Source organism: Selaginella moellendorffii, unplaced genomic scaffold (genome assembly GCF_000143415.4).
Source record: "Selaginella moellendorffii unplaced genomic scaffold, v1.0 SELMOscaffold_11, whole genome shotgun sequence".
NCBI classification, from domain to species: Eukaryota; Viridiplantae; Streptophyta; class Lycopodiopsida; order Selaginellales; family Selaginellaceae; genus Selaginella; species Selaginella moellendorffii.
The window spans coordinates 2780179-2806620 of NW_003314272.1; the positions used below are offsets into that span (position 1 = coordinate 2780179).

The 26442-nt window shown below is 51.1% G+C and overlaps 8 protein-coding genes, 1 long non-coding RNA gene and 1 other non-coding gene across 14 annotated transcripts; 5 read left to right on the top strand and 5 right to left on the bottom strand.

Moving 5' to 3' along the window:
• Positions 1-451: 451 nt before the first annotated feature.
• LOC9651470 (poly [ADP-ribose] polymerase 1) lies at positions 452-4646 on the bottom strand. The gene is made up of 20 exons (XM_024673989.1): positions 4473-4646; positions 4375-4424; positions 4011-4305; positions 3771-3954; positions 3434-3719; positions 3193-3385; positions 3001-3132; positions 2891-2951; positions 2773-2827; positions 2475-2726; positions 2188-2422; positions 2003-2121; positions 1870-1946; positions 1666-1823; positions 1414-1611; positions 1251-1359; positions 1113-1195; positions 916-1053; positions 671-850; positions 452-607 (listed from the first exon to the last, which is right to left on the bottom strand). The coding sequence occupies exons 1-20, from the start codon at positions 4611-4613 to the stop codon at positions 560-562; spliced, it is 2994 nt and encodes a 997-aa protein (XP_024529757.1). The 5' UTR covers positions 4614-4646; the 3' UTR covers positions 452-559.
• A 227-nt stretch (positions 4647-4873) lies between these two features.
• LOC9659182 (two-component response regulator ORR21) lies at positions 4874-7426 on the top strand. The gene is made up of 6 exons (XM_002968848.2): positions 4874-5393; positions 5474-5626; positions 5682-6062; positions 6126-6202; positions 6264-7253; positions 7319-7426. Exons 1-6 carry the CDS (start codon positions 5264-5266, stop codon positions 7394-7396), a joined length of 1809 nt encoding a protein of 602 aa, XP_002968894.1. The 5' UTR covers positions 4874-5263; the 3' UTR covers positions 7397-7426.
• A 1915-nt stretch (positions 7427-9341) lies between these two features.
• On the bottom strand, positions 9342-11887 carry LOC112345925 (pentatricopeptide repeat-containing protein At4g02750-like). The gene is made up of 4 exons (XM_024673647.1): positions 11004-11887; positions 10133-10886; positions 9744-9922; positions 9342-9618 (listed from the first exon to the last, which is right to left on the bottom strand). Exons 1-4 carry the CDS (start codon positions 11885-11887, stop codon positions 9342-9344), a joined length of 2094 nt encoding a protein of 697 aa, XP_024529415.1.
• Positions 11888-12002: 115 nt separating this feature from the next.
• Positions 12003-14204, top strand: LOC9659183 (chaperone protein dnaJ 15). The gene is made up of 12 exons (XM_024674000.1): positions 12003-12101; positions 12169-12367; positions 12437-12560; positions 12653-12729; positions 12824-12935; positions 12987-13091; positions 13142-13192; positions 13245-13334; positions 13393-13501; positions 13560-13708; positions 13763-13816; positions 13873-14204. Exons 2-12 carry the CDS (start codon positions 12234-12236, stop codon positions 14116-14118), a joined length of 1251 nt encoding a protein of 416 aa, XP_024529768.1. The 5' UTR covers positions 12003-12101; positions 12169-12233; the 3' UTR covers positions 14119-14204.
• A 140-nt stretch (positions 14205-14344) lies between these two features.
• Positions 14345-17721, top strand: LOC9651472. 2 transcript variants are annotated; one of them, XM_024673999.1, is made up of 4 exons: positions 14345-15002; positions 15666-16791; positions 16845-16913; positions 16972-17721. In XM_024673999.1, exons 1-2 carry the CDS (start codon positions 14496-14498, stop codon positions 16767-16769), a joined length of 1611 nt encoding a protein of 536 aa, XP_024529767.1. In that variant the 5' UTR covers positions 14345-14495; the 3' UTR covers positions 16770-16791; positions 16845-16913; positions 16972-17721. The 2 variants fall into 2 exon arrangements, with proteins under 2 accessions (XP_024529767.1, XP_024529766.1); XM_024673998.1 differs by having other exon boundaries at positions 16863-16913.
• A 286-nt stretch (positions 17722-18007) lies between these two features.
• LOC9651473 (AT-hook motif nuclear-localized protein 13) lies at positions 18008-20862 on the bottom strand. The gene is made up of 7 exons (XM_002969139.2): positions 20801-20862; positions 20092-20386; positions 19204-19906; positions 19020-19072; positions 18796-18927; positions 18553-18714; positions 18008-18385 (listed from the first exon to the last, which is right to left on the bottom strand). Exons 1-7 carry the CDS (start codon positions 20860-20862, stop codon positions 18008-18010), a joined length of 1785 nt encoding a protein of 594 aa, XP_002969185.2.
• Positions 20863-20918: 56 nt separating this feature from the next.
• LOC9659184 (protein GDAP2 homolog) lies at positions 20919-23746 on the bottom strand. Its single transcript, XM_024673995.1, has 14 exons — positions 23347-23746; positions 23214-23291; positions 23090-23145; positions 22917-23036; positions 22792-22862; positions 22638-22731; positions 22372-22572; positions 22071-22319; positions 21899-22007; positions 21772-21839; positions 21644-21713; positions 21503-21577; positions 21332-21423; positions 20919-21239 (listed from the first exon to the last, which is right to left on the bottom strand). The coding sequence occupies exons 1-14, from the start codon at positions 23638-23640 to the stop codon at positions 21131-21133; spliced, it is 1686 nt and encodes a 561-aa protein (XP_024529763.1). The 5' UTR covers positions 23641-23746; the 3' UTR covers positions 20919-21130.
• Positions 23747-23901: 155 nt separating this feature from the next.
• Positions 23902-25353, bottom strand: LOC112346036. Of its 4 annotated transcripts, none has more exons than XR_002992256.1 (6): positions 25239-25353; positions 25009-25179; positions 24885-24949; positions 24735-24826; positions 24166-24349; positions 23902-24074 (listed from the first exon to the last, which is right to left on the bottom strand). It is a non-coding gene; the product is annotated as an uncharacterized LOC112346036 (long non-coding RNA). The 4 variants fall into 4 exon arrangements; XR_002992257.1 differs by having other exon boundaries at positions 23902-24101; XR_002992258.1 differs by lacking the exon at positions 25239-25353 and having other exon boundaries at positions 24885-24958; positions 25009-25085.
• Positions 24264-26240, top strand: LOC9659185 (G-type lectin S-receptor-like serine/threonine-protein kinase SD2-5). The gene is made up of 4 exons (XM_002968851.2): positions 24264-24639; positions 24756-24910; positions 25013-25583; positions 25682-26240. The coding sequence occupies exons 1-4, from the start codon at positions 24288-24290 to the stop codon at positions 26035-26037; spliced, it is 1434 nt and encodes a 477-aa protein (XP_002968897.2). The 5' UTR covers positions 24264-24287; the 3' UTR covers positions 26038-26240.
• On the top strand, positions 26079-26151 carry TRNAA-AGC. Its single transcript has one exon. It is a non-coding gene; the product is annotated as a tRNA-Ala (tRNA).
• Positions 26241-26442: the final 202 nt, after the last annotated feature.

Genomic DNA, 26442 nt, shown 5'->3' on the forward strand with positions numbered 1-26442 from the left:
CCTGTTAAAGAGAGACATGCAGTGAGACGCTCAAAAATTCCCCCCTGTTCTTTCCCAGGAACGCATGCTTCAGAACATATATATTGTCTTTCCTCAATCAAGTATCGCAAAACTTGTTCTTCTTAACATCAGGGCTTGGTGGAATCTATGGTGGGGCGATATATGGATTGGAGCAAATTATAGTCATCACTAATTGCAGGACAAGAACTGTTCTTCCCGCAGAGGAGAGGTTCATGAGCACAGAGCGCCTGTCTTTTCTAAACGACACTTTGGTTACATCATGATGTTCTGATCCCCTGGGGTGAGCAAATCTTTCATCGTTTTATTAACTGTGCGCTTGCAGTGAATGAATGCCAAACTCCCGAGCCGCAAATACCAAAGAGCAAAAGACCGTAAAAGAAGAGAACAGAGATCATCAGCTCATCGTGACGTAGCCACTACCACAGTAGGATCACACTCACTCAATCAATGAGCCTTGAACTTAAAACACGAGAAGCGAACATCCTTAACGCAAACGAGGCATATATAACAAAAAATGATCGTGACTATCTACAGTGTTTCACCTCTTGTACTTAAACCGGACCTTTAGCAGGAACCTTAGCTGGATCTGCACAACGACAAGGAAAGAATTTAAGCACCCACAGAAGAAGCGCTAAGAAACACTACAAACCTGTGAGGTACTGTACACAATGAACTCGTTGTACAGCAAGTCGCTGCGAACTTGAGACGGCACAGGACGCCCGCACGGGACAACGACTCCATCGTCAAACTCCTTGAATTCGCTGGGATCGGGCATTGTCCTCCCGACTCCTTTCGTGGCCATGTATCCAGCCGGAGGCTTCTCCATGTACTGATTGAAAGCGGGGCGTTAGAGAAGCTTTCCGCAGAGCCTGTTGCTTGAATAAATATATATACCTGTGCGTGTGTATACTCTTTAATGTCTCCAAGAGCAACCTCGGACAGTAGCATCAGCCCCACTGGATTGGACCTGTTCGTGAAGCAGTACTGCGCGCTCTTACTCACCAGGTCCGCAAAGTACACACCTTTGCCAAACTACAAAAACGTGACAGATAAGAGCTAAATGAGTCGGTTTGGAATACTAGACAGTGTACCATATAGCCAGTAGCCGGTGCTTCAGGAGGGGCTATCCGTAAGCCTTGGCTCAAAATTCCCACGAAGTTTGTAGTGCGTGAACCTTTTCATCACAAACAGGAGCCGTCAAGACAATGCCTCATTGAGGACAAACGTACCGTGCCATAGCAGCATACGATTCTTAAGCGTTGATTTCATTGGAGCGTACAGATCGTGCTCTCCATCTCTACTGACAACAAAAACGTCCTCGACTTCCAGTCCCCATTCCTACAAAAACAACATTTATCAGGCGATAGTCGAGACAGAAAGTGAAGTCCATACCGTATGAGTTGGTGCGTGAGTCCTTTCCAGGTAGTTCTTAACGAGCTCAAACTCGGGGCTATCATGTGGAACTGGCGAAACAGCGCACTTGAGCTTCTTGTAATGCACGTCCAGTGGATCCGACTCATCATCTTCATCCGCAGACTTAATGAGCTGCGACGCAATTTCAATGTCCCTCAATGCCTCAAGCATTTGAATCTGCAAACGAAAAGAGTTTAGCTTTAAGCTCCGGTGTTTGATGGTTAAGCTCACCTTCGTTTTCAGAACATCCTCGTCGTCTATTAGAGTCGGGTGAGTCGAAGGGATCAGAGTGTTGAATTGGTTGCTTCCGTCAATAAGTTCTACTTGACGCCGAGGATCTTGTTGCTCTCGCTTTAACACGTTTTGTATACGGGTGAGCACATCAAATCCTGAACGAAACAATAGATAAGAAATCTACGAACACCACAATCGTACCCTTTGCAATGTGTGCTTTGGTCAGTTTCCCAAGTGGCATTTCATTTGGATTAATTTCGAACTCCAACATGGCGGACCTTCAAAGAGCAAACACAGTAACTAAAAAAACCACGAGTAAAAGCAGAAGACTTACTTGTATGTCTCAATGTCAAAGAGCATCTTCATCAAGCTGACAACCCTCGGATGAAGGTTGCTCTTTGATCCAGAAACAGTAGCTAACTCTTTCTGAGGTGCTTCATCAGCTCCATAGTCCTGCAACACACGAGCTAAATCAAAAACGGAGAGAGAGAGAGAGAGAGAGAGAAGACAGGTTCTTACGATTTCTACGGGATAATATTTTCCTGGGACTTTCTGAAACCCCGTCTTTCGCACCCATGAGTGCCATTCATTCCCCGTCTTATCCAGAAATCCCTTCTCGAACTCTTCTATGGCCCCTTGTTTTGAGAAAGCCTCCAGTTTCGTGTGCCCCCTCTCAGAAGCAACACGACCCCATTTTCGAAAGACATAGCAAGCATTTCCCTTGTCTTCTTCGATAATTTGGAGCACGTAACAACTGTAAAGTCATATCTCAAGTCAGGATCATCACAAAACATAGAAAGATGCACCTGTTTCTTCCAGTCGAGATGTCAGACTTATTCAAAGTCACAGAATATATCACGCTCCCGGATTCCAAAACGTGGCCTTTATCTTGCATTTCGGAGTCTTCATGCACGGCACTCCGACCTTTAACTTTCACTTTCGTCATTGCAGTACTCGTACGCGAAGATTCAAGTCGATAGTCTTTGAGCGGCAATCGCTTTTTCATCTTCATGCATTCCGTTAAATATCTCTCCGCCACAGCCGGAATTCCGAGTTGTCTGCGAGTTAAACTTGTAAGATTCCAATCTTCCAACCCTTGCGCACCTTAGGCTTTCGTCCTTAAAAAATTCCGCTTCGGTAGAAATTATAGCGGTGACGCCTACGCGATTAGATGAGCGTTAGTACTTCAAACACCTCACCTCAGTTGAAACTTATGCCTCACCTGGATCCATGGTCTTGTGGACAACACCTTTTGCCTCTTCTATGAGTGCCTTCCACTCATCCTGCATTACTAGCATTTTCAGGAAAATGTTGACCAGAAAAAGTACAAACCTGAGTTTTTTCCTGCATGGCTCCGAAAAAGAAAACATGAAGTCCCCGGAGGAAATGCGCTTCAGAATTGAGATTTTTAGTAGACGGCCTCAGCAGCCGTGGTTCTTTTGGTGTCTTCTGGGTTTTGTTCCACTGCGGTAAAACACGAGGTCAGAACACAATACAACTTAAACATAAACAAAATAGACTAGCTTGTCTGAGGAATGGATTCGTCGAGCCTTTGGGAATATTCCATTTCGCTTGACGCTGGACTTCTGATGTCTTGAAGTTACATCTGCTCCACTCTGAAAGGTGGCCTTGGCAGGAGTACATTCCTCCTGAGTAAAGCAGAGGGCCGCCACACTGCGGACAAGGTTTGAAAGGTCCAAACATCATCCCATCGGCACTGCAAGAAGCGCAAAGTTAAATCAACTCGATGCCGTCTAAGACGTACCAGCGCTCGCGAATCTCTTTGTCCGATTTAGACATGGCTCCGTTGTTGATCTCGAGCATCTCTTTCATTTCATCGAGTGAGACGTTCCTTTGCAAGTCATCCTGAAGACTCCAGAGTGCCTTTGTCTGTTGCTCCATTTTCTTCTCAAAGTCGTCTGACACTTTTTGCTTCTTCTTCTTTGAGCTTTGATCATCACCGGACGCTTCCGACTGCCGCTTTGCCTTCTTCTCTTCCTGTTGCTTCTCCTGTTCCTCTTCCTTCTCTTCTTTGATTTCTTCCTTGTTTTCTGTTAAGACTGGTCTTAAACACTAAAACGAAAGTTGAAACAAGAAGCTACCTTGTGTGGGTTTTAGGAAAGGCTCAACAGCGTCGTGAACGACCTTCTGCTCCGACTCATCAAGCGTGTCCCATCCGTCAAGCTCCTCGATGGGCTGATCCCAGGCAAAAAATTCCACGAAGCACTTGGCATGCCTGAAGGTCGGACTCCTGTACTTCTCATTCTCCACAGTGGAAATGCGAGCCTACACACAGCACTGCACAAATTTAGCGTTGCCAAGGAGCATCTACAAAAGCTTACCTCTCCTTTTACTAGCTTCTCCTTGCAAACTCGGCATATCGCTCGAGAAGCCTTGGCAATCTCGATGGTGTGTTCAAAGCTCGATGTCTCCTCTTCTTGTTCTGTCTTCTGTTTCCCTTTCTCTTTCTTTCCTTTCTTCTTGCTCTTACTCGGCAAATCCTCCGCAGGCGCTGCCGCCTCCTCGATTTCTTCCTCATTATCTTCCAGCGCTCCTGCTTCATCACCTTCGATGTACTTCCGCAGTTTCTTTTGATCTCCCCAGCGCAAGTTATCGAATCCGTCCACATCCTCTATCCTGAGCAATCCAAAAGAAAAAAGGAGAAAGAAAGCTCAAACCTTTCCGCAATCTAAAAAACAAACGTACGAAGAGATGGTGTTCTTCTTCACCGCGATGCATGAGTAGTGGTGCCAAACCTACATTCTCCAAGGATGAGCTAGAAAAAACCAAGAACAAGCACTTACAGGGATCCATCCGTCAAATTTTGGCGATTCAACCATCCTCCCAAGGCGCAGCTCATCCTTGTCGATCTTTTCGTGGCAGGCGCCGCAGGCCGCGCGCGATGATTTGGCGTACTCCGCCCTCCATGGATGATCCGGCTCCATCGCCCGGAGCTCCCAAATTAAATTCAAACACACACTTCCCCTAGAACCCTAAAAGCTGTGTAGAATTAAAATTCCGTACTCTAGCTACCGTACAAGGCCAAAAAAGCATAGAGTGACGTGGAGCTTATGTGGTCTGTCCAGTCAGCATCTTGCCCCCTCGGCATGTCATAACGGCTTATCATGTGCCGGACGCCATGGCCCCACTCCATTTCAGTTGAATGCCTCATAATCATGCTATAGTATATCCTCGTCCCGGCTATGGCGTCCAGCGGGCGGGTGGGCAAGGGCGCGACGGGGTGGAGGTCGGCGGCGATCGATGCCGTGCCAATGCGAATGCCGCGCGCTCTCGGCCGCGGCGCCGCAGATCCAGCGCGTGATTCCACCAGGTTTGAGGTAGTCTGCCGTGCGTGATCCGGAGGGGGTTTTAGAGCTCCGCGGAGGTAGCATTCTCGGCTCCTGGGGCTTGACGATGGCTAGCGGTAGCAGCGATAGTTGGAAATCCATGCAGGGAAAGGGAAGGTGAAGTTCTTTATCAAAATCACTGGGGATGGGGGAAAACCTTGCCAAATCTTCGTGTTGGTGGACACACATTCGCGCAGCGACGCTGTAGAAGAGAAGATCGTCGTCATCGAGCTCTTGGGATTTTTTGTATGCGAATTCAAGCGAGCGAAAGGGACATGGGTGACCAATTTCCGGCCGGATTGCGAGTGTTGGTTGTGGATGACGACAGAACTTGCCTAGCAATTCTTAAGAAGATGCTGCTTCGTTGCGCCTACGATGGTACGTTCGAACTTTTTTTTCTTCCTTTCGCTTTCTATCTTACACTGGCTTTGCTTTTTCTTGTGCTCTGCTCACTGTAGTGACCACTTGCGGCATGGCACGCCTGGCACTTGCGATGCTTAGAGAAAACAAGGAGCGCTTCGATGTGGTACTTAGTGATGTCTGCATGCCGGACATGGACGGGTTCAAGCTTCTTGAGCTTGTTGGGCTTGAGATGGATCTTCCGGTCATAAGTAAGTTTGGCTTTTGCCTTTAAAAGTTCTTACGTGTTTTGGCTTTGCTCCGCAGTGATGTCTGCGAATGGCGAGACGAGCCTCGTCATGAAAGGGATTATACATGGTGCGTGCGATTACCTTCTCAAACCAATCCGGATCAAAGAGCTCAAAAACATCTGGCAACATGTCTTTCGGAGGAAGAGGAACATCCTCAAGGACGCTGACGGTGCCGACCATGACAGACAGAAGCGGAAGCCTGACGAGGGAGATTCGATGCCAGCGGCAGGATCTGCTGCAGCGGCAGGCTCTAAGAAGCGGAAAGAAATAAAAGAAGATGACGAGGAGTTTGAGCTCGACATGGACGACTCGAACACGCTTAAAAAGCCAAGGGTGGTCTGGTCCGTGGAGTTGCATCAACAGTTCGTCACGGCTGTCAATCAACTAGGAATAGACAGTACGTACATATTTTTTTGTTTTTGGTTTCCTTGTCTTGTTCTAAACCCCGTATTGTTGATAGAAGCTGTGCCTAAGAGGATCTTGGAACTGATGAATGTTCAAGGCCTGACGAGGGAGAATGTTGCTAGCCATCTCCAGGTGAGCCCTCACTCTCTTCCGCGGTTTTATATTTTTCCTTGAGTGACTCTTCCTACCGCAGAAGTACAGACTCTATTTGAAGCGGCTGAGCGTGGCACAACAGCAAAATGCCGTCACAATGAGCATGCCGCTCGGCTCGGACCCGTCTTACAACGCAATCGACAACTTGCAACCTCATCCCATCATCACGCCAGGATCTTCTCAAGCTCTGGCGGCTCTTCGCTCCGCCTACCTCCGGACGCTTTGCTCGTCCAATGATCCAGCAGCTACAAACGGTGTTGTCGAGCCACCAGTCCTCGTCGTCCGGCCCCGCAGCATCCCACCAAACAACCAAAGAGGCCTTTTGCTGGGTGTCGGTGATATGGAGCAGCTCCAACAATCACAGGTTCCACAGATGAGACCCGTGCAAGAAGGAATCCTCGCGACTTCGGCTTCGCAGTCCAATCCTTTGACAGAGCAAATAATTCAGCAACAGCAACAGCAGCACACACAGATACAACTTCTTCAGCCTTACAACCAAAAGCAAGACAGCTACATAGACTATTCACATTACAGCAAAGACACTGGCGACATCGGCGCGCGAGGCACCACCTTGGACGATGGTATCATCGGCAGGGGCTTCGGTGGAAGCATTGTCGCGTCTGCAACAGGGGACGGGATCTCGGTTTTGATGAACAGCGGTTTGGCAAAGCCAAACATTCCAGGCATGAACACTGGCATAGTTAAGTGCGAGGAGGGCGACTCTCTAGGCAGCTGGGAGGGAGGCTCGTCGGCAGCATTTGGGATAGCGAGCCAAATAAGCTGGCAGGGACAGCAGCAGCAAGAGCAGCAGGGATCGCAAGAGTTCATCCACGACACTCTAGTTCCATACAGCAGCTCGGGGACTGGGGATGGTCACGAGTATCTGGGAATGATGAATTGCCCCCGGATCATCGCAAACAGCTCTGGCTCTTTCAAAGTGAAGCAGGAGGAATACGACTCCGCGCCGAATCAGTTCCCGCAAGCGCACCACGCGCAGGATGAGCTAGTCGGCTTACAACCCTACAAACAGGTCTGGATGTTCTTCTCCTTTCTCTCTTTCCATGCGATGGTTTTCATGTTTTGTTTCTACTCCAGGAGCAAGAGCATGGTTTTTTTGAGAACGACTTGTGCCTGGACGGATATATCCCAGGAAGCAACTTATATGTGAAATAACATCACAATCGTTTTACTTGCCTTGAGGTACCTCTCACGTTTTGGATACTTTTTTTTTTTTTTTTGGTTTCGGTGGATTTGCAAGATTTGTACGTTCAACTTCAAATGCGGTACAACACAACACTCGAGAGAAGTTTTCCACCCAATCTTTGCGTGACGAGAGGACAAAGGTTCTTGAGATGACTAGTACTTGGATCTTGATGATTCATTCAGCCCATTGTCTTCCGTACGAAGATTTCACGAATCACTTTCCTCAGCGAAAGTGAGGGTGGAAGAATGTTTTTCATTTCCTTCCTTTCACGCGCCTTAAAACCACTCGGTGTGGAAGTCTCCTCACTCGCAGCTTTAAATTCCTCTCTTTTATTCGTCATTTCGAGCAAAGAAAAAAGAGCGTAGTTATCCGATTCCAGCAAGACGACGACGAAGAAGCTTTCTTCCACAAAAGGAAGAAAATACCAAAGGAAAGACTGACCCGACAAACTGACTCGAACGAATATACAATGCTTTCTCTTTTCCTTGATGACCGGCGAGCTCCAAGCTCTCTCTTGCGAATCAAAAAAAAGAGAGCCCGGCGCCGGCCAAATCCCTGAAGAGCTTCTCCCCCAAGGACACCACCACCAAGCACCGCCACCTTCAATCCCAAAACCATCAAAACATCGTCGTATGTACGTAAAGAACCACCAGTGTGACAAACTTAGCTGCTTCTTGATCGCCCAACGGAGCTCCTCCTCGATCAACAGAGTCGTAGCTCCGAATCCTCGATCCGTCAATGCCGGCGCCACTGTCAACTCTCTCGAATCTCTGGGAAACTGAAGTCGTTGCCGGTGGAGGAGGCGGCGGTGGCGGCAGTCTTCCTGGCGTTCTCGGGGGAGTCGATCATCTTGACTTCCGGGAAGAGCTCGGGCACCGGGAGACCCGGGCTGGGGAGGCCGAGGCAGCCTTGGAACGTCGGCGACCACGGGAAGCGGCTCCCGGCAAAGCCACTCCCCTTGCTGCTGCCATCGATGATCGACTGCGCGAGCTGCTTCATGGCGGCGGTGTTGGGCGACTCGAAGCTGGCCCAGGCGGTGTCGCTGGGCGAGAGCACGGGCAGCGGCGAGAAGGAGAGCAGCGGCATTGTCGACACGCGCTTGTTGGAGAGCGGCGACAGCGGCTGGGCTCCGGGGGACGTCAAGTTCTCGGACGAAACGACGTTGGAGGTGGCGGCGGAGTGGCCGGTGGTGGTGGCGTGAATTTCTCCGCTGGAAGGCCCGCTAAGCTGCTGCTGCTGGTGCTGCTGCTGGTGCTGCGCCAGCTTGTGGGCGAACGGGGAGATCGAGAATGTGGGACGTAGCGGCGGAGGTGCCATCCTTTGTAACCGGCTGTTGACCGGCCTGGCGCTCGAGTGAGGAGAAAGAACTCCTCCTCCAGTTCCTGGGCTAGAAACAAGCGCCGCTGGATCCGACACCACCACCAAGCTTGGCTGCTGCTGATGTTGCTGCTGCTGTTGGTAGTGGTGGTGATGGTATTGCTGCTGCGAAGAAACTCCCATCATCCCTGGATTCATGGCCTGCTCGGAGAACCCAGTGGAAGTTTGCTGCTGGAGAGATCCTCCTCCTCCTCCTCCGCCGCCACCGCCGACATCACTACCACCGCCACCACCGCCACTAGTTCCAGTGGAACTATTCCCCGTGAGCTGCTGGACCAGCTCTCGGAAGCTCATGGGGTCCGTGTTATAGACCTTGGAAGTGGGCAGCGGCTTGGAGGGCTGGAGCATCGGCCGCCTCATCGACGACGATGAACTCTTGGAGATTTTGCTCCCCGACGACTTGTTGATCGACAGCGGTGCCGCCGTCTTGGCCTTGACCGCCGCCTCGCACTCGTCTATGTCCATTGCGATGGCCGTTGCCATGGAAATAGCTCCCTCGTTCTTGTTCTTTCTACTCCTCCTTCCCTAGCTCGCTTTCTAAGACCGGGCTCCCCGAAATCCTAGCACGCTTACCGATTCCCTGGCGCTCCTCCGGCCCCAGACCATGGGATTTCGCAGATCTCCGCTGCTGACCGCGATCACAAGCCCTTTGACCGGCCCTGGATCGCGAATTCCTGCGCAATGCAGCGGCGGGAGGAGCAGGAGGAGCCATCCGATTGCCAGAGGCGCCGCAGCCGCGGCGAGTGCGCCATAGCCACAATCTCGAGACCTTGCGCCTTCCTTCTCAACTCGCTCCAAATAAACTAAAGGTAGCCTAAAGGGTTAAAACAATGGAGATCATGGATTATAGTTCCATTTTGTCCCCTTGACGCGTGTCACCCTTTTATTGGCTTTACTTAGGGCTCTTAAATTTCCCCAATGGCATATGCGAAGAAATACACAAACAAACAAGCACTTTGCCCATGGGAACTCTGGTTGATAATAAATTCTTGGGTGCTAGCAACGTGGATGGAGTTGGATCGAGCCAAAGGACCACCAAATGCCTTGACAGGGCAGGTGGACCATATAGTATCCGCGAAAATAAAATTTAAAAAGGAGCCCTCGTCGCTGTGCTTGATCTAGAAATCATTGGCCCAGTAGTGACAGTGGCTGTAAAAGTTTGATGGAACAAGCCTCCACTTCCACCCATACATCCATCGAATCGAGGACCATCTCACCCTATGGAATGAAAAAGTATAAGCCATTTGGAGCTATTTGCATTTGGTGGTCCCGTGATCAACGGCGATGTTTCCTTAGAACACGGAGACTGGCTGGGAGCTTTGGACTACCGATGCCAGGGAAACGTAGACCGATCCATCCGAGGCGTTCAATCCGAGGATTCGCTTTGCCGCCCCGGCGCTGTACCGGGGATTCTTCTGCTTCTTGCACGTCTCGAGAAAGCAGCGCCACTGGAGAAGATCCGGCTCGAAGGGCATGTTGGCGATGAGATCTCGGGCAGCGTCGGCGTGCCCGGCCCGGCCCAGGAGATTGATCACGCAGCCGAAGTGGATCCTCTTGGCCGGGATCCCGAAATCTGCCACCATCGACACGAAGAGAGACTGGCCAATGCCGACGTCGCCCGCGTAGCACGACGCGAGGAGCGCGATGATCCAGCTCGTTTCGTCCGGGGTCTCGAGGATCTTCATGGAGTCGAAGAGGGAGAAGGCATCGCTGGAACAGCCGCTGTTTGTGTAGCTGGCGAGCATTGCGTTCCAGGATCCGATGCACGGGCTCGGCATTCGATCGAAGAACAGCCTCGCTCGATCAAGATGCCCGTTCTGGGCATAAGCGGAGAGCATGGCAGTCCACGAAATGCTGCTTTTCTCGGGAATTCTCTCGAAAGTTTCCATGGCTTCTCTCAAACACCGATTTTGGGCGAACGCAGTGAGGATTGTATTCCACGAAACTGTGTTCCACTCAGGAGCGTTTCGAAACAAGAAACTAGCCTCTTCCAAATTCCCAGACTTGGCATTTGCAGCGATCATCGCGTTCCACGCCACGATGTTCTTCTCGGGCATAGCAGCGAACACTTTCTTCGCGCTTCTAAGTTGCGAGGATTGGATGTAGGCCGATATGATCGTATTCCACGAAACGGAGCTCCATTCTTGCATGGAATCAAACAGTTCCTTCGCTTTGTCACAATGCCCGTTCTGGGCATACCCCGAGAGGAGCGCGTTGGATGATATGAGATTTCTCTCGGGCATTTGATCAAAAACAAGTCTTGCACGAGCGATGTCGCCGCTCTGGGCAAACGCCGCCAGCATCGCGGTGTTTAGAGCGATTGTGTGTAGTGGGATAGATTCGAACAAGCGCCGTGCTTCGTCCAAATGCCCGCTCTGGGCATAAACCCTAATCATCGCCGTCGAGGACGCTATGTCCCGCTCCGGGAGGCTCCAGAATAGATCCCTCGCCTCTTCCACGAGGCGGGCACTGCCCACCTCCGCGATCGCTACCAGCATCGCAGTGCACGAGATGAGATTCCTCTCGGGCATCCCCGCGAAGATCCTGGCGGTGTCGCTGAGGTTGCCATGGTGCGCGAATGCGAAGAGGAAGACACTCCAGGCCTGGATGTCTCGCTCCAACATCGCGCGGAAAATCTCCACGGCCTCGTCGAGGAGGCCGATCTGGGCCAATTCGCCCAGCATCGCGGTGGAGGAGACGAGATCCCACTCAGGCATCGAGTGGAAGATGCGCTGCGCGTCGGCGAAATGCCGGAGCTGGGCATTCGCGATCATCGCCGTCGTGTAGGAGACGAGGCTCCATTGCGGCATTGTGGGGAAGAACCGGGCGGCGTCGTCAAAGAGGGCATTGCGCGAGTAGGCCGCGAGCATGAAATCCCAGGAGTAGGAGTCCTTAAGAGGCAGCGAATCGAAGATCTCGCGAGCGGAGGACGCGCTGCCGCATCGCCCATACATCTCGATCAGCTTGTTCCACGCGAAAACATCGCGGATCGGGAAATGCGCGCGCGCACGGGTGTGGATCTCCTGCGCCGCGGGCAGGCTCGTGCACGATCGTATCAGCGCGAGGCATTCCCTGCGATCCATCGAACGGATTCATCGCTCGAGACCACGAAGAACCCTAAAATCAGGCATTTGTAGCATATCCGCGCCCGTGGATCGGACGGGTAGCGGTAGTTGGATCGGACGGCTGCCCGTGACGTGCATTCCAAGGGAAGAACAAAAGCACTGGCGCTGCGTGGAGTTTTCCTCCGTTGCTGCGAGGAGGCGGAGGCGAACGACGCGCTCTCCAATCATCCAGGTAGCGCGGCCGGCAAAGGATTTCTTGGAGATTCAAGCACAGATCCAGCTCCAGCACGCTTTTCTAGGGTATTTTCCTCCTTTCTAGGGCTATGGCGGGGGAATTTTGCTAGGCGGGCGAGCGGAGGCGAGGATGGGCGACGTCAAGGGGCCTCGCAGTAGCAAATCCAAGGAGGGGGATCACAGGGATCCATACGATGTTCTCGGCGTCCCAAGAAATGCCACGGATCAGCAGATTAAGGCCGCGTACCGGAAGATGGCTCTCAAGTAAGTTCTTGCCTCTGGTTTGCTTCTTTATGTTTTGATCTTTCCTTAGCTCTTCCATCCGTGACACAGGCTCCATCCAGATAAGAACGCTGATAATCCTGAGGCCGCGGAGCTCTTCAAGGAAGTAGCCTTCTCTTACAGCATACTCTCGGACGTTGAGAAGAGGCGCCAGTATGACGCTGCTGGTTTCCAGGTGAGAATTTTCACTAGCTACGACTTCTTCTCTTTGGTGTTTTTTTTCTCTTGCAAGCTTGAAAGTCTAGCTTTCTAACATTATCGCTACAGGCCGTGGAGCTTGACGGGCTTGAGGTGGACTTGTCGAATCTGGGAACTGTCAACACCATGTTTGCTGCGATTTTCAGGTGTGTGCCGTCCTGGATTGTGGAAAAAAAAGTATCAGCTTTGAGGTGGTGGGGATTTTGAATTTGGTTGTTTCTTTCGTTCGTTTTCTTGCAGCAAGTTGGGCGTCCCGATCAAGACGTCGATCTCACCGACTGTTTTGGAGGAAGCGCTCAATGAATCGGTTCAAATCAGACCGCTTTCTCTCGGCCAAGCTGTTCATGACAAGGTATATTTCTGTCGTTCCCGAAGATGATTGTTGACACGAGCTCATATCCAGGTGGAGAAGCAAGGAGCACACTTTTACGGTGTGTATCTCACGGATGCCCAAGCCGCGTCGGGACTTGTTGTTCGTGTCTATTCCACAGCTCAAAGCAAGTTTAAGGTGCTTGTTCGTAGATTTTAAATTTCCAGCACTAACTTTACTTTGCGTAGCTTTTGTATTTTGAGCCGGAGGAGAACGGGGGCCTCGGACTGGCTCTTCAGGTCTTTTGAAGTTTTTCTTAGCAATTTGCAATGTTCATTTGTATCGTTTCAGGAAGATAGCACAAAGACTGGCAAGGTGACATCCGCTGGCATGTATTTTCTTCATTTCCAAGTGTACAGATTGGATACAACAATGAATGCGGTACGTAGCTTGCTTTCTTTCTTTTTCTTGTACTTAATGCACGCACTCTTTTTATTAGTTGGCAATGGCAAGGGATCCTGATACTGCATTCTTCAGGAGATTGGAAGGGCTTCAACCATGCGAAGTTTTGGGATTGAGAGCCGGCTCACACGTTTTTGCCGTGTATGGTAGGCTGATGTGCCTTTTCTCGTCACTTTCGGGTTCGTGAATGCCTCGTGCATGCAGGTGACAATTTTTTCAAGAGTGCCAGTTACACCATCGAGGCAGTTTGCGCCGATTCGTTTAAAGACAACGCAGTGCAACTCCAGGAAATCGAGGACCAGATAATGGTGAAAAGGAACGAGCTACGCGATTTTGAAGCCGAGTACCGCGAGGTAGCTCTTTGTTTTTGTGGTTGGCTCGCGCTTAGATTACGTTCCTTTGTGCAGGCTTTGAACAGATTTACCGCAGTAACGCACAAGTATGGGGCTGAAAAAAGCGCTGTAAGTTTCCATAGTTCCTGTAGAGTTTTTTCCTCTTACGAGCGATGAACGCGCAGGTTGACATTCTCCTGAAGAACCGCGACAAAATCCACGCTTCGTTCTCGACTTCCAAGAAGCACGGAGCATCGAGCCACAAAGTGAACATGGAAGAAAGCAATGGCAAGGACGAGAACTCGTCGTCGGCCACGGCATCGCCAGCGCGAGAAAAGGATAAAGACACAGACAAAGACACCACCACTACTGGAAAGGAGAAATCAAAGAAAAAATGGTTTGGATTCAAGGACAAGAGATCGTCGGTGTAGAAAACAAATTACTATTCAGAAAGCGCGAGGAGATAAGCATTGTATTGATTGATTGGAGCAAATATTTTTACATCGTTTGGTCAAAAGATTTGGGAATCTATTGCCAGTACAATCTTGCCACGTTGCGGACATGACCATCGCCACGAGGATAGCTCTTTGGGCCCCACGTGTATGGCTGAGATGGAAGGACTTTTACCAGAGGTATATATTTTAGGGCTCCTCCCGCGAGATTTTATCTCTGGGGACCGCATTCTCGGATTCCAGGGCTCTTTCTCGTCCATTCGCTGCTGGCGCTGGAAGAATGCGGCAGTCTAGGCGGTGAGCGATAGATTTCGGGATAGATTTGATCGAGAGGGGATTCAGGTCGGTGGCAGGCGATGTCTTCCTTGGGGAAGATCATCAAGGACGACAAGCACCCGCTATGGCTGATCGATGCTATCATTCTCTCTGCCGTGGTCTATAGCAAGGACCCTGAGGAGGAGCTTCGTGCAATGAACGAGGCGTATGGCCTCCCTCCCTCCGCGCAGTACGAGTTCGTGCCCGAGGAGGAGCTGCGCGAAGCCGGGTTTGGGAATTGCCGGCAGACGCTCGTCGTGGTGAGGAGCTTGACCGGGAAGCACGTCATTGCAGCGTTCCGGGGTACGTTCGATGTGAGCGACGCGCTCACGGATCTCAAGTTTATCCATCGCACGCTCAGCCTCGGCCCCGGCGCCGCGCATGCTGGGTTTTTGGACAGGGCCAAGACTATTCCACTGGACTATTTCCGGAGGTTGCTTATTCGAGGCGAGAACTTGGTGCTGGCCGGGCATTCCTTGGGTGGCGCTGTCGCCTCGCTGCTGGGATTGCGTCTGCTGGAGGCCACCGGACGATGGTGTCACCAACAGGTACTCTACTCTGCCAAATTTTCTCTTTTTTTTTTTTCTTATCAATCGTTCCTTAGCTTGTTTCTTTTCGCGGTTTTGTTTGATCAATCGTTGTTTCGTTGGGTCTTATTTTCTGCTTCGTGGTTTCGGTTTTTTTTTATCAATGGTTCTTTAGCTTGTTTCCATTCGTTGTTTCGATGTGGTTTTTTTTTCTTCGGTGGTTCTTGGTTTTCTACTAAGTGGTTTTTGTGATCACTCGTTCCTTAGCTTGTTTCTTTTCGCGGTTTTGTTTGATCAATCGTTGTTTCGTTGGGTCTTATTTTCTGCTTCGTGGTTTCGGTTTTGTTTGATCAATGGTTCTTTAGCTTGTTTCCATTCGTTGTTTCGATGTGGTTTTGTTTTATCAATCTTTCTTCCGTTGGGTCTTAGTTTCTACTTCGTGGTTTTGGTTTTGTATGATCAATGCTTCTTAGCTTGTTTCTTCTCGTTTTTCGTAGTTTCGACACGTCACTTCTTCTTTTTGTTACTGTATCCTGTGTAGATGGTCCTTACACTTTTTGCTTTTCTCCTTCGCTTTGTCCGTTTTCTACTCGTCTGACTGTTGTTCCTGCCGGTCTTTTTGTTCTCTTTCAACGATACTCTCCTGCTCCTGCCTCACACACTTTGTGTCTTGTCCTTGTACAGCTCCAGTGTTATACGTTCGGGTGTCCGTTCTTCGCCGACTACAGCCTCGCGAGGCACATCAACGTGAACTACAAGCGCCACTTTGTGCACATTGTTTCTCGTGACGACATCGTGCCCAAGGTGATGCCAGTGGCTTACATGATCTACTCAATGTGGGCAGGCTTGCAAGCTGGTCCTCTCCAGGAAGTCATGCATCTCGGCAACCTCGCGTTTATGGCAGGCCAGCTTGTAATGCGGCGTAAGAACTACAAAGTGAGGATCTTCACAGTCTGTGCGCAAGCCATAGCCTGGTTCCCTGGCCTGTTGCGCATTGTACTTCACCGAGCTCTGGCGCTTGCACTGTCGCACCAGTCAGGATATGGATACTACTTTGCCGGGAAGATGGTACTTCTGGATCCCGACAAAAGCGCCGTGGAGTATGTCGATCAGGATTGCTGGACGGTCAGGCACCACCTCAACTTCCACTTGGGCGCGATCAACGTCGACGTTGTGAAGGGCCACAGCCTTTTGAGCTACATCGACAACGTCTTTGCGATCCAGTCCACCGAGATCGCTGCGGCCTCTGCCACGCTGCAAAAGCCAAGCGGTTCCAAGGTGGAGGTGTGCACAGCGTCGCTCAACATGCAGTTGTACAGTAAAAGCTCCTCCAGCTCCAGCTCGGTGCCCGTGAAGAGGAAGTCGCTGTGCATGATGGACACACTCGAGGAGGTGAGCGATGAGTCGTCGTCGTCGTCGTCGGAGCAGGAGCCGCAGAAGCGGCATTATCGCCATTACGTGAAGACTCGCGTAGGGACCTCTCAAACGGGGGCGGGGGATGGCATTCCCAGGCTGCTGCAACGGACCAAGACGGGGCAGAAGAAACAGAAGCACGCCAAGAGGGCCTTCAGGAGCAAGGTGGCGTGCCTCATCTTCGCGAGACGCATGCAAGAGGCGTCGTCCACCGCATACATACAGCGACAGGAGAGAAGGCGACCGTTCATGCGGTTTCTCGTCATCAACCTGGGGAGAGTGTCGAGATTCGCGCACCAGTTCGATTTCCTCTTCGTCTGCTCCTCCTTGTTCTACGTTGGCGTCCAAGTCCACAAGCTGTGGAGAGGCAAATGATCTCCCTTCTCTTGGTTTCCTGGTAAGCAGTAGCTCTTTTCTTCTTCGAAGATGTTTTGTTTGTTCTTCTGACAGCGTTTCTCTCGCCTCCAGACTTTGACTTGTGATTGCAAGCGCAAACACAATTGTCTCGCTTAGACTAAGGTATGTGGTTATCAGCGAAGATGGATTATCGCCTAACAATTCCGTGCCTCTGTACCAGGTCACAATCCATTTGATTAGTTTCGAAGTTGGCCGCAGAGCAAAACAGAAAAAATGCCAGTTTGGAGGGGTGCTGGCTGAGTAAAGATGAGAGCCCTGACTCTCACACACTATAAATGTGACGAGAGAGGGGGGGGGGGAGGAGGAGGAGGAGGCTGGCTCAATCAAAATCAAGCACACCACAAGCACTGGCCGCGGCTGCGCACACAAGGACAAAGGCCCCGCCGCAGACGAAAAAAGCGTCGGAACGACGACCCCAGTTTCGGCTCCACGGCGGCCCAGCAGGGAAATGGAGGCCCGCGCCTCTGCTGCAACTCTGTGCTTCCTGGCGAGATCTCGACAAAAGCAAATATCAAGACGTGCTCGCTCTTCGCGCCAGGTTCTCTCATTCCAAGCACACACTAGCTTACGCATCTCTTTCCTTCCTTTCCCACTCACAGTACGTGGGCCAGTTTAGTTCGCTTGCTCTTAACGATTGTATGGCCTTACTCTTTTGTATCCATTCTCTCCAGTGATCTCGCTCGAGCCATAGAATCGTCAAGAGAAAACACGAGGACAAAGAAAAGGATTAAGAGCGAATGGATACACTACTTAAATGCCGCAAAAAAAAAAAAAACCAAACTGGAGAAACCAGATTAAAGCCAAAAAGAGAGAAGATTCGTGGAGTACAACGCACAGCTCTTTTGCTTTCCAAGCATATGCATATAACCTCCATGGAGAAATGATACCGCAAGTTTGTTTCCCTTTCCTACCACTGCTGCCGCTTGATTCACTGCGAAGTTAAAAAGGAGAAAAAGAATATATAAGCTTCCATGCCTTCTTCTTCTTCAATCGTAAGTTCGTAAGTTTCGTTGTGTCTGTGTCTGTGTGTTTGTGCCCAGCCAAGCTATTGTCTTCTCTAAAAAAACAGTCCCCGCAAACCAATTGTCAGAGAGAATTAGACCACTGCGTGCGCTTGCCTTGCGCTCTTCCGGAGGAGAAGGAAGAGCCCCCCAGCGCAGGCCCCCCTGCCCCTGTGTTCCCAGTCCCCCAATCCATCACCCGTTCGGCAGCGGTATGTTGATATCTGTGTCACGCCGCGGCTCCGCGAGCGTCTGGCTACTCGACCATCCTCCTAAGCTGCCCATCCCCTGGACCGAGTGCTGTGAGTGCTGCGAGTGCTGCAACAGGCTGCCTCCACCACCGCCACCGCCACCGCCACCGCCACCACCAGCGCCACCACCAGCGCCACCACCAGGACCACCACCAGCGCCGCTGCTCTGCTGTTCCATGTGAGGACTATCCGGGCTCCTCGCCCCTGACTCGTTCTTGGTTGGCCTCTGCATGGATCCGGAGGCGGAGGCGCCCTGCGGGCTGTCCATGGCCCGCAATGGCACAGACTTGCGCGTGTCCGCAATGAAGCTCCCTACAACCACCTGCAAGGGAGTGAGAAAGGGAGAGAGAGAGAGAGAGAGAGAGAGAGCGAGAGCAATGAGAAAGAAAAGAAACAGCTATCCATATCCATCAGGTTCAAGCCTCTTTAAGCACACACAGCACACAAGGAGCAGTAGCCGCCATTAAATGAGAGAGAACTACTACTAACCTGAACGGGAGTGGCAGCCATGAGAAGCCCGGCGACTCCACCGCCAACGACGCGTCCATCTGGTCCGGCCAGGGACACGCTCAGACCGCCTGTTCTGCTTCGCGTGCCCCCGCTTTCGGTGAGGAGGAAAGATCCTGACAGGGAGAGGATCTCGAAACGACCCTGCAACACCTCCCAATTTGGAACTTCGGAATTGGCAATCGCAAAACAAGCGAGAGATGAACAGCGAAGTAGCTCACTCACCTCGTATGTCACAGTGCCACCAGAAGTAGCCGGTTGACGAAGCGTAACATTTGAAATGGCACCGTTGGCGGACAGAACACAGACTGCCCGGGGTCCAGTTTGCGAGAAAGACATGATTTTGGTGGCAACATCCTGGAGCAAAAAGAAAAAACGAAATAAAAAATAAAAAATCAAGCTTAGATTTCGGATAGAGAGAGAGATATCTTCTTCCTTTTTTTTCTCACCTCTCCAGCAGCGATCGTGATGACATGAGGAGTGAAGCCTTGTCCAGCGGAGCCTGTAAGTAATGCCGGGTGTTATAGACCAAGCCGTATATGTATCAAAACTATACGACAATGAACAGAGAAAACTAGTAAAAGAAATGCAAGAAAAAGAAGAGGGATAGGATGGATAGAGCAACGAACGTACCAAGAGCTGCAAGTTGCTGCTTTTTCCCAGACCCGGGAGGCCGGCCTCTCCTTTTCTCTGTGGGAGTGGTAGTGACCGATGATATCGGGCTGACGGAGGAGAGAGGCGTGAGCGCGAGCGACACACTGCTGCTGCCACTGGCACCGTCTCCATACTTCCTGGGCCTCCCCCGCTTCCTCTTGACAGGCTCCCCAGGCCGGACGCTACCCACAACGCCGCCGCCCATCACCCCGCCGCTGCCACCGCCGCTGCCGCCGCCACCACCACCGCCGCCGCCACCGCCGAGCTGCTGTGGTACGAGAGCCATGCCATCGCCAGGATAGCCGCCGGGCGCTTGCCCGGAGGGATTAGGGCTGGCGATGGAGGCCGGGCGGAGCCCCGATGAAGCATGCAAGCCGGGGGGCGATGGGAGGTGATGAATGCCGGGAGGAATCGGGCCGCGCTGGAGAATGGCGGAGAAGGATGGAGCTTGCTGCGCGGCGGCCATGGAGTGGTGCTGCTGGTGCTGCTGGTGCTGCTGGAGATTGGAGGGCGAGAGCCCAGATGGGGGCTCCCTCCCTTCCATGCCGTAGAGTGATCTCAGGAGGTCGCCTTCCCCTCTCCACCGCTGCTTATCGTAGCCTTCCAGCGCGAAATATTTCCCTTTGCCGCCGCCAAGACGAAGAAGAAGCGCGAGCGCGAAATATTTGGATGTAGCGCCGCGCTGCCAATCGAGGAGGAAGAAGAAGGAGAAAAAGAAAGCTTCCTCCTTCCTCTTCTTGCTAGAGCGAAGAATCGCCGGAGAGGAGAAAGAAATCCCGTCGCTCGCCCGCTGCTCCTTGATCTATGCCGGGCATTTAGAAGAGGAGAGTATCACATTTCTCGGCGCCGCGCTCCTCACAAGATCGCCCGCTCATGCCAATGCCGGTTGCGCTGCTCCATGCCGCCGCCTTGCATTCTAGCCCCGCGATTGAAAAACCCTAGCCCCGCCCACGGCCAAACGGATTGGGTCTGCGCAAGAAAATCCCCCTCTTCCCTCGTCCGATGGAAGAATGGAACCAAAACAAACACACGCTCCACCGATCGATCGCGTCGCGACCGGTTGAATCGCGCTGCAACGGATATCTCGGAGCGCTGGCCCGGGCGCGCGCGCGCGCGCTCGCTCAAGAACCCTAAAGCGAGGCAAGGGCGCTTCCTTTGCTCGCTTCAAAGATTTTCACACTCACTTCCCTCTCCAAAAAAAAGAAAAGAAAAAAGAAAAACGAAACTAAAACGAGAAATGTAAAAGAAAACCCCTTTCTGTTTGAGAGCTAATGAACTGAAATTTAGAAAAAAAGGCCACCATTAGATCCACCCCCAGCCCTATTCTTATTATGAAACCAAGAGATCGATCGATCAATCCAGTCGCTATTATTAACCGCGGTAACTTTGCAATCGCTAGAAATTTATTAACGGCCAAAGTACATCCTCCACGCGTACTTCCCTGCGCGCTTGCAATGTTTGACCGACTCTTATCAACCGGCCGCCGCGAGATTATTCGCGGGGATATTCCCCATCTAACGGTTGGGAAGAATATGCCCCCGTGCGCTGACCTGGCATGTTATCTCCGCCACGTCACCAGGGAACGCCCAATGGGAGCGCGGGGTTGATCCCCATCATCCATCCGTTCCCTATCCCCATAATGGCCACCCATTTGCCATCCAGTATATTTTTTACCGAGGAGGAAATACGCGTGGTGATACGGCATACGAATATCGCGTGCGTAGAGAGATAACAATAATGTCCAAAGAATGACGTACAGGAACAACAATAAAAAATACTTGCGATTCTCTTGTTTTTCTCTTTTGTATACACGACGACGAGCACGAACACCACCACCACGTTAAAAAAATTATGAATAGCGGATAGAAGTTCCTTATCTTTTTCTCGGCTTTGGACGAGCGCGCTATCATCTTCCAGTTGCTGCCGCCGCTGCAATTTGCCTGCTTCGATTCGCGATCGTTCTCGGCTTCTGATCAGCGCCCAATCCCTTCTCGCCATTTACTTCCAGGTCATGCCTGCGGGGTTTCGATCGGATAAGTTTCCATGCCAGACAAAGGAAGATAAAATTGCAAAGCAGCAGCGAGAGAAAGAGAAAAAATTATCTTACTGGAACACGAAATCTGGGATGGTCAACTGGTCGCGTGGAACAAACTGAAAAAGATCTAGCAACCGCTCCACATAAACAACCTTTTTCCATACCTGAAAGGGGCAAAACAACAAGAACAGGCATTATTTACTCAATGATGATGTGAAAAATCGCTTTTTTTTTTTTTTTTACCTCTTGATCGACTAACAGCTGCAACGCTAAAATCGCTGTCTTCAATCCTACTGTAGGATGCAGGACATAAATTGCCTGCAAGAAGACGTAGATGGTATCATAATTACCAGCTGAGAAGAATGAAAGCATAGCAGAACATACATTGAGATTGCGCTTATGCCTGCGGCCCAGAATTTGCTGGATTCGCTTTATCCATCCTAAATCCGGCACCCTGGAGGCATCATTTACAATGATTAGTGACGCAAAGAACGCTTGCCGACGCAACTCACGCTTGTAGAGACGCCGCGGAGTGAATATAAACTATCGTGTATGACCTTTGGATGACAGGCTCAAACTCCTGCGAAAAATTTACAAGAGCTCGTAACAGCGAGAATAAAAAGTTATTTGTGCGCTTACCTTGACAACGTAGAGAATAAACCGCTCTAGATCGAGACACCGAAGTAGAAAATGCGCTCCTACAACGACAATCACTGGCTTGCCATCCGCGTCCACACCAGCACGGTATCTGCATGTCATACCCGTTGTATCAGCGTTGCTGTTCTAGATAGAGCTCTTACTGGTGCCTTACATAATCTTCATTTCTGCTACCTCAGTGAGATTGATCACGTTTGCTCTCGCCAGATAACGGGCATGGATTGCATTCTCTTCCGAAAGCGACAATGGTGCAGTGTTAAGTGATCCCAATCCCATCCATTTCATCCACGCCCAGCCTCCTTGAGCCTGTGCTATTTTCTCCCACTGTTCCTGCCTTCTCTGATCGGGATCCTTCGTCATGGACATAAACGCAGGGTCGACCAGTGCGTCCAACGATTCGTTCCTGTGCACAGAAGAGCACATTAAACTTCAAACGAGTAAACAAATGATAGAACCTTTTAACTGCTACTGCTCGATAGTTATTGATGCCATTTTCTAGCGAGCTTGGAGCCCATTCGGATGAAGGCAGCGCAGAGATCCTAATCTTGCGCTCGGTTATAATCGTTTCTCCGTTCTCGTCTCCAACGTCAGCAGGAAGCTTCACGCTCGCAACATCTTCTTCGTACTTATCTCTTGGAAAATAGAGTGGAAGTAACCTGTAACAGCCTATGGAAATATAAATACCAGCAAACGGTTTAAATCATCAGAAGAAATACTTCACCTTCTGTAAATCTCTGCATCCGTGGACGTTGTCATACAGAACACGATACCGGTGATTTTGGTCCCGTGTTTCTCCATAAATCTACGCACCGTGCCTGTTCAGGCCCCAGAAGTTAAGATCATATTTGACCCCGATAGCGAGCACTTCAACTTACGAATTGCAACATGCGCAGCAGGTTCACGGGGATAGCCTTTGGTTTCAGAATAAATACAGCCCATCGCAATGCTAAGAACAAAAAAGAAAAAACTCAAACAGTGAGGTTTGAGATAACAAACTTACCTTTCAAGGTCGTGCTCGATTAGGAGCTCAAGACAAGACCTATAGCAATGACTAAGGGCATTTTCAGCAGCTGTGTGATACTTCACAGCGTATCGAGGACCCACAGTGTGAATGACACGCCTAGAGAAAAAGCGTACTATGATCATGCACAAAATGATGTGATTTCCAAGTACCTAGCGGGTAAATCATACGCGCTGGTGATCTTCGCCATTCCAGTTCTGCAGCCACCCTGATAAAACTCGCTCCAAACGTTTCACTAATCCGGAAACAAAATGCAAAGATAGATGGAAATCTTACCAGACTCGAGCACTCCTCCGCAAGCCCCGGTCCAGCAGCAGCATGTAGTCCAGGACTGCTATGAGCTTCATCTAAATTCTAGAACATCCCAAAATTTCAAGCTCGTGAGCAAAACCACAAAACTTAAACTTGCCTCGTTAGTAGAATTCACCACCGCATCGACTTCCAGGTTCCAGGGAACACCTTTCCAGATATACAGCTTCCCATTGATGCTGTGATCAATCCCAAACTTGGAGACCTTCTGGCCACTGCTCCCGGACAGCGGGTCGAAATTCCTCTGAGCGGCATCATCCAATCCGTCCCCCACACTGCTGCGCTGCTCGACATCGCTCCAGCACGGCACCTGGTCCAGCTTCACCACCGCCCCAGCTCCATTCCCACTGCCCGGGCCGCCGCGCGAGCCACCGCTGCTGACCCGGCTATACATCACTGGCAAGCGCGCGCGACCTCACGATCCGCGATCCATCGCTACAAACCTGTCGATCGGCGAGCTGCTCCGCCCAAGAACCCTAGAAAATATTTCCACAGATGGCGCTTCCGTGCCCTTCGACGTGGCTGCCCGACAGGCGTACGATAGATATTTCTCTCTGACAGGGGAATATGCTCACGCAACCGGATAGGATGAAACTTAATATCCACTTTAATCAGGTTTAAGGGCCCAGTCGTCAATCATATGCTAGCCCACGTGAAGAATAAGGCAAAGTGACAAATCTATGTTTTTAAGTTGCTGGCATTGGTCTGGCGGATTTAAAGCCAAAATACAAGCTCTCGCGTTGCTTGCTCGCGCAGGACTCTGGGATTTTTTCTTCGTTTTATCTGGCTTCGCTCGCTGAGATTTTATCTGCGCAAGCGATTCGGTTGCTGCAACGAAAGGAACACAATGATTCTCTTCTCAAGCTTTTAGCGAGCCAATCGTTCTAGCTTTTAAATCAGTAAACTTTCACGAACAAACCTGGAAGGGGTGCCTCGCTCTATAGTGGAGACAAAAGTGCGTTGTGCTTCTTTGATGCAACAGCGTCCTTTCCACTCCTCATCCTCCTCATCCTCCTCTTCGGCTTTGCCTCCCTCTCAACGATGTGGTTCACTAGGAAGAGCAAGTCCGATTTTCTCCCACAGCTCCTCCCGAAGAAGTTCTCCTACAGCCAGATACGAAGCATGACGAAGAACTTTAGTACCAAGCTCGGGAATGGGGGATTCGGCCAGGTGTACGAAGGATTTCTCAAGGACGGGAGCAGAGTGGCTGTCAAGGTTCTCAAGGAATGGTCCACTCAGGGAGAGAAGGAATTCAAAGCGGAGGTGATTTCCATGGCGGGGATCCATCACAAGAATGTCATTCCCTTCAAAGGCTACTGCACTTCTCGCAGGATCCTCGTCTACGAATTCATGGTGAATGGCTCGCTCGACAAATGGTTGTTTGCGGAGCCAGGTGAGTGGAACTCGTTGCTGTTCTGGATATTTGCCTCTCTCTTTCTTTGCTGACTGGGGAGCTAAAGGTGATCGATCGTAATGCGAATGAATTACCTCTGTCCTGTGAAACTCCAGGAAAGGAGCGACTGCTGGACTGGCCAAAGCGGTACGAGATTGCGGTGGGAATGGCCCGAGGCTTAACTTATCTGCACGAAGAATGCACACAGCAGATAATTCATTTGGACATCAAGCCCGAGAACATACTTTTAGACGAGAACTTTTCTCCAAAGGTAACGTCGCTTGCTCTCCATCTCCCTGGAACAGCAAAGCTTCTGGAACTAAATGGTTCCAGCTTTCTCAGAAAGAAAAGGAAGCTAAAGTGTCTTACACAGGTCACCGATTTCGGACTGTCAAAGCTGGTGGATCGAGACAAGGCCAGGGTCGTGACCAACATGCGTGGAACTCCGGGCTACCTCGCTCCCGAATGGCTTAACTCCAACGCTCCAGTCTCCACCAAAGTCGATGTATACAGCTTTGGCATCGTTCTCCTGGAGCTAATCTGCGGAAGAGAGTCATTCCAAATCTCTAGCAGCAAGAGCTCTGAAGAATGGTACTTACCGCCATGGGCGAGCAAACTTGTAGCCGAGGGACGGGGACTGGAGCTCGTCGACACACACCTCAACGAGGAGGTGGAGTACTTTTACCAGGATCAAGCCAACCGGGCAATCCAGACGGCTCTGTGTTGCATCCAGCAGGATCCATCCAACAGACCATCGATGAGCCGAGTCCTCCAGATGCTGGAAGGCGTGATCGATGTTCCAAGGATCCCTACAAAGCAAAAAACCCATCAGACCGCGGATGAGAGAGTCCGAGAAGAGCTCAAAGCCTTTACAGCGTGTATCAAGAAGGAAACGACCTTGCGAGCAGCGTTTGATGCCAGCGATCGCAGCACAGGGACCTCCAGTAAGTCATCTAAACTCTGCGACTTCCAGACCTTGATGCCCAAGGAGACGATCGATCATCCAAGAACACGGTCTTACCTCGATATTTCGATCTTGCAGGCACGGATTTCAACCTCTCCGACCCGGATATCGCGAGCAGGACGCCGCTGCGATGGCCGCTACGCGGCGACATTGTGAACATCCAGGTGAGCGATGTGGCCGGCGATTTCGTCCACGCCGTGGTGCGCGACGTGAAACCCCAACAGCACCAGGTGAAGCTGGGGATCCTGTACAAGATCGACACCGCCAATCGCTGGGGCGTGATCGAGGAGGAGGCGCGGTGGAGGAACTGGAGCGTGCTGGTGTCGACGCTGCGGCACTGGACGGCCGTGAAGTGGGTCACTGTGCCGGGGCCAGTGGGAGGGTACCAGAGATTGCCGGTGGAGTGGATCGCCGCCAAGCCACAGCTTCCCTAGGAACGTAAGAACCCTATTCTCAACGGTCCGAATTTTTCTAAGGGAATGTAGCTCAGATGGTAGAGCGCTCGCTTAGCATGCGAGAGGTACTGGGATCGATACCCGGCATCTCCAAGCAAGAACACGTTACGTCAGAATTTAATTGAAATCGCGCCAGCCATATACGTTGGAAGAACATGGGAGAAATGCTGGCAAACAACTAAGCGCGATCGTGTGATAACTCCTAAAGTTTTTTTTTCCCAACCAATTCAATACATCATTCCCAACTGTGTGTCCCTTGTTGGCATCGAAGAGGACATGCCCGGAAAAACCCTAACCAACTACGTGGCAGGACCCCATTGGTGCTCAAGCGGCAGCATGTGCGCGCCAGCCGTGTCGTCCGGGCCCTCACACGTCGTCGTCGCT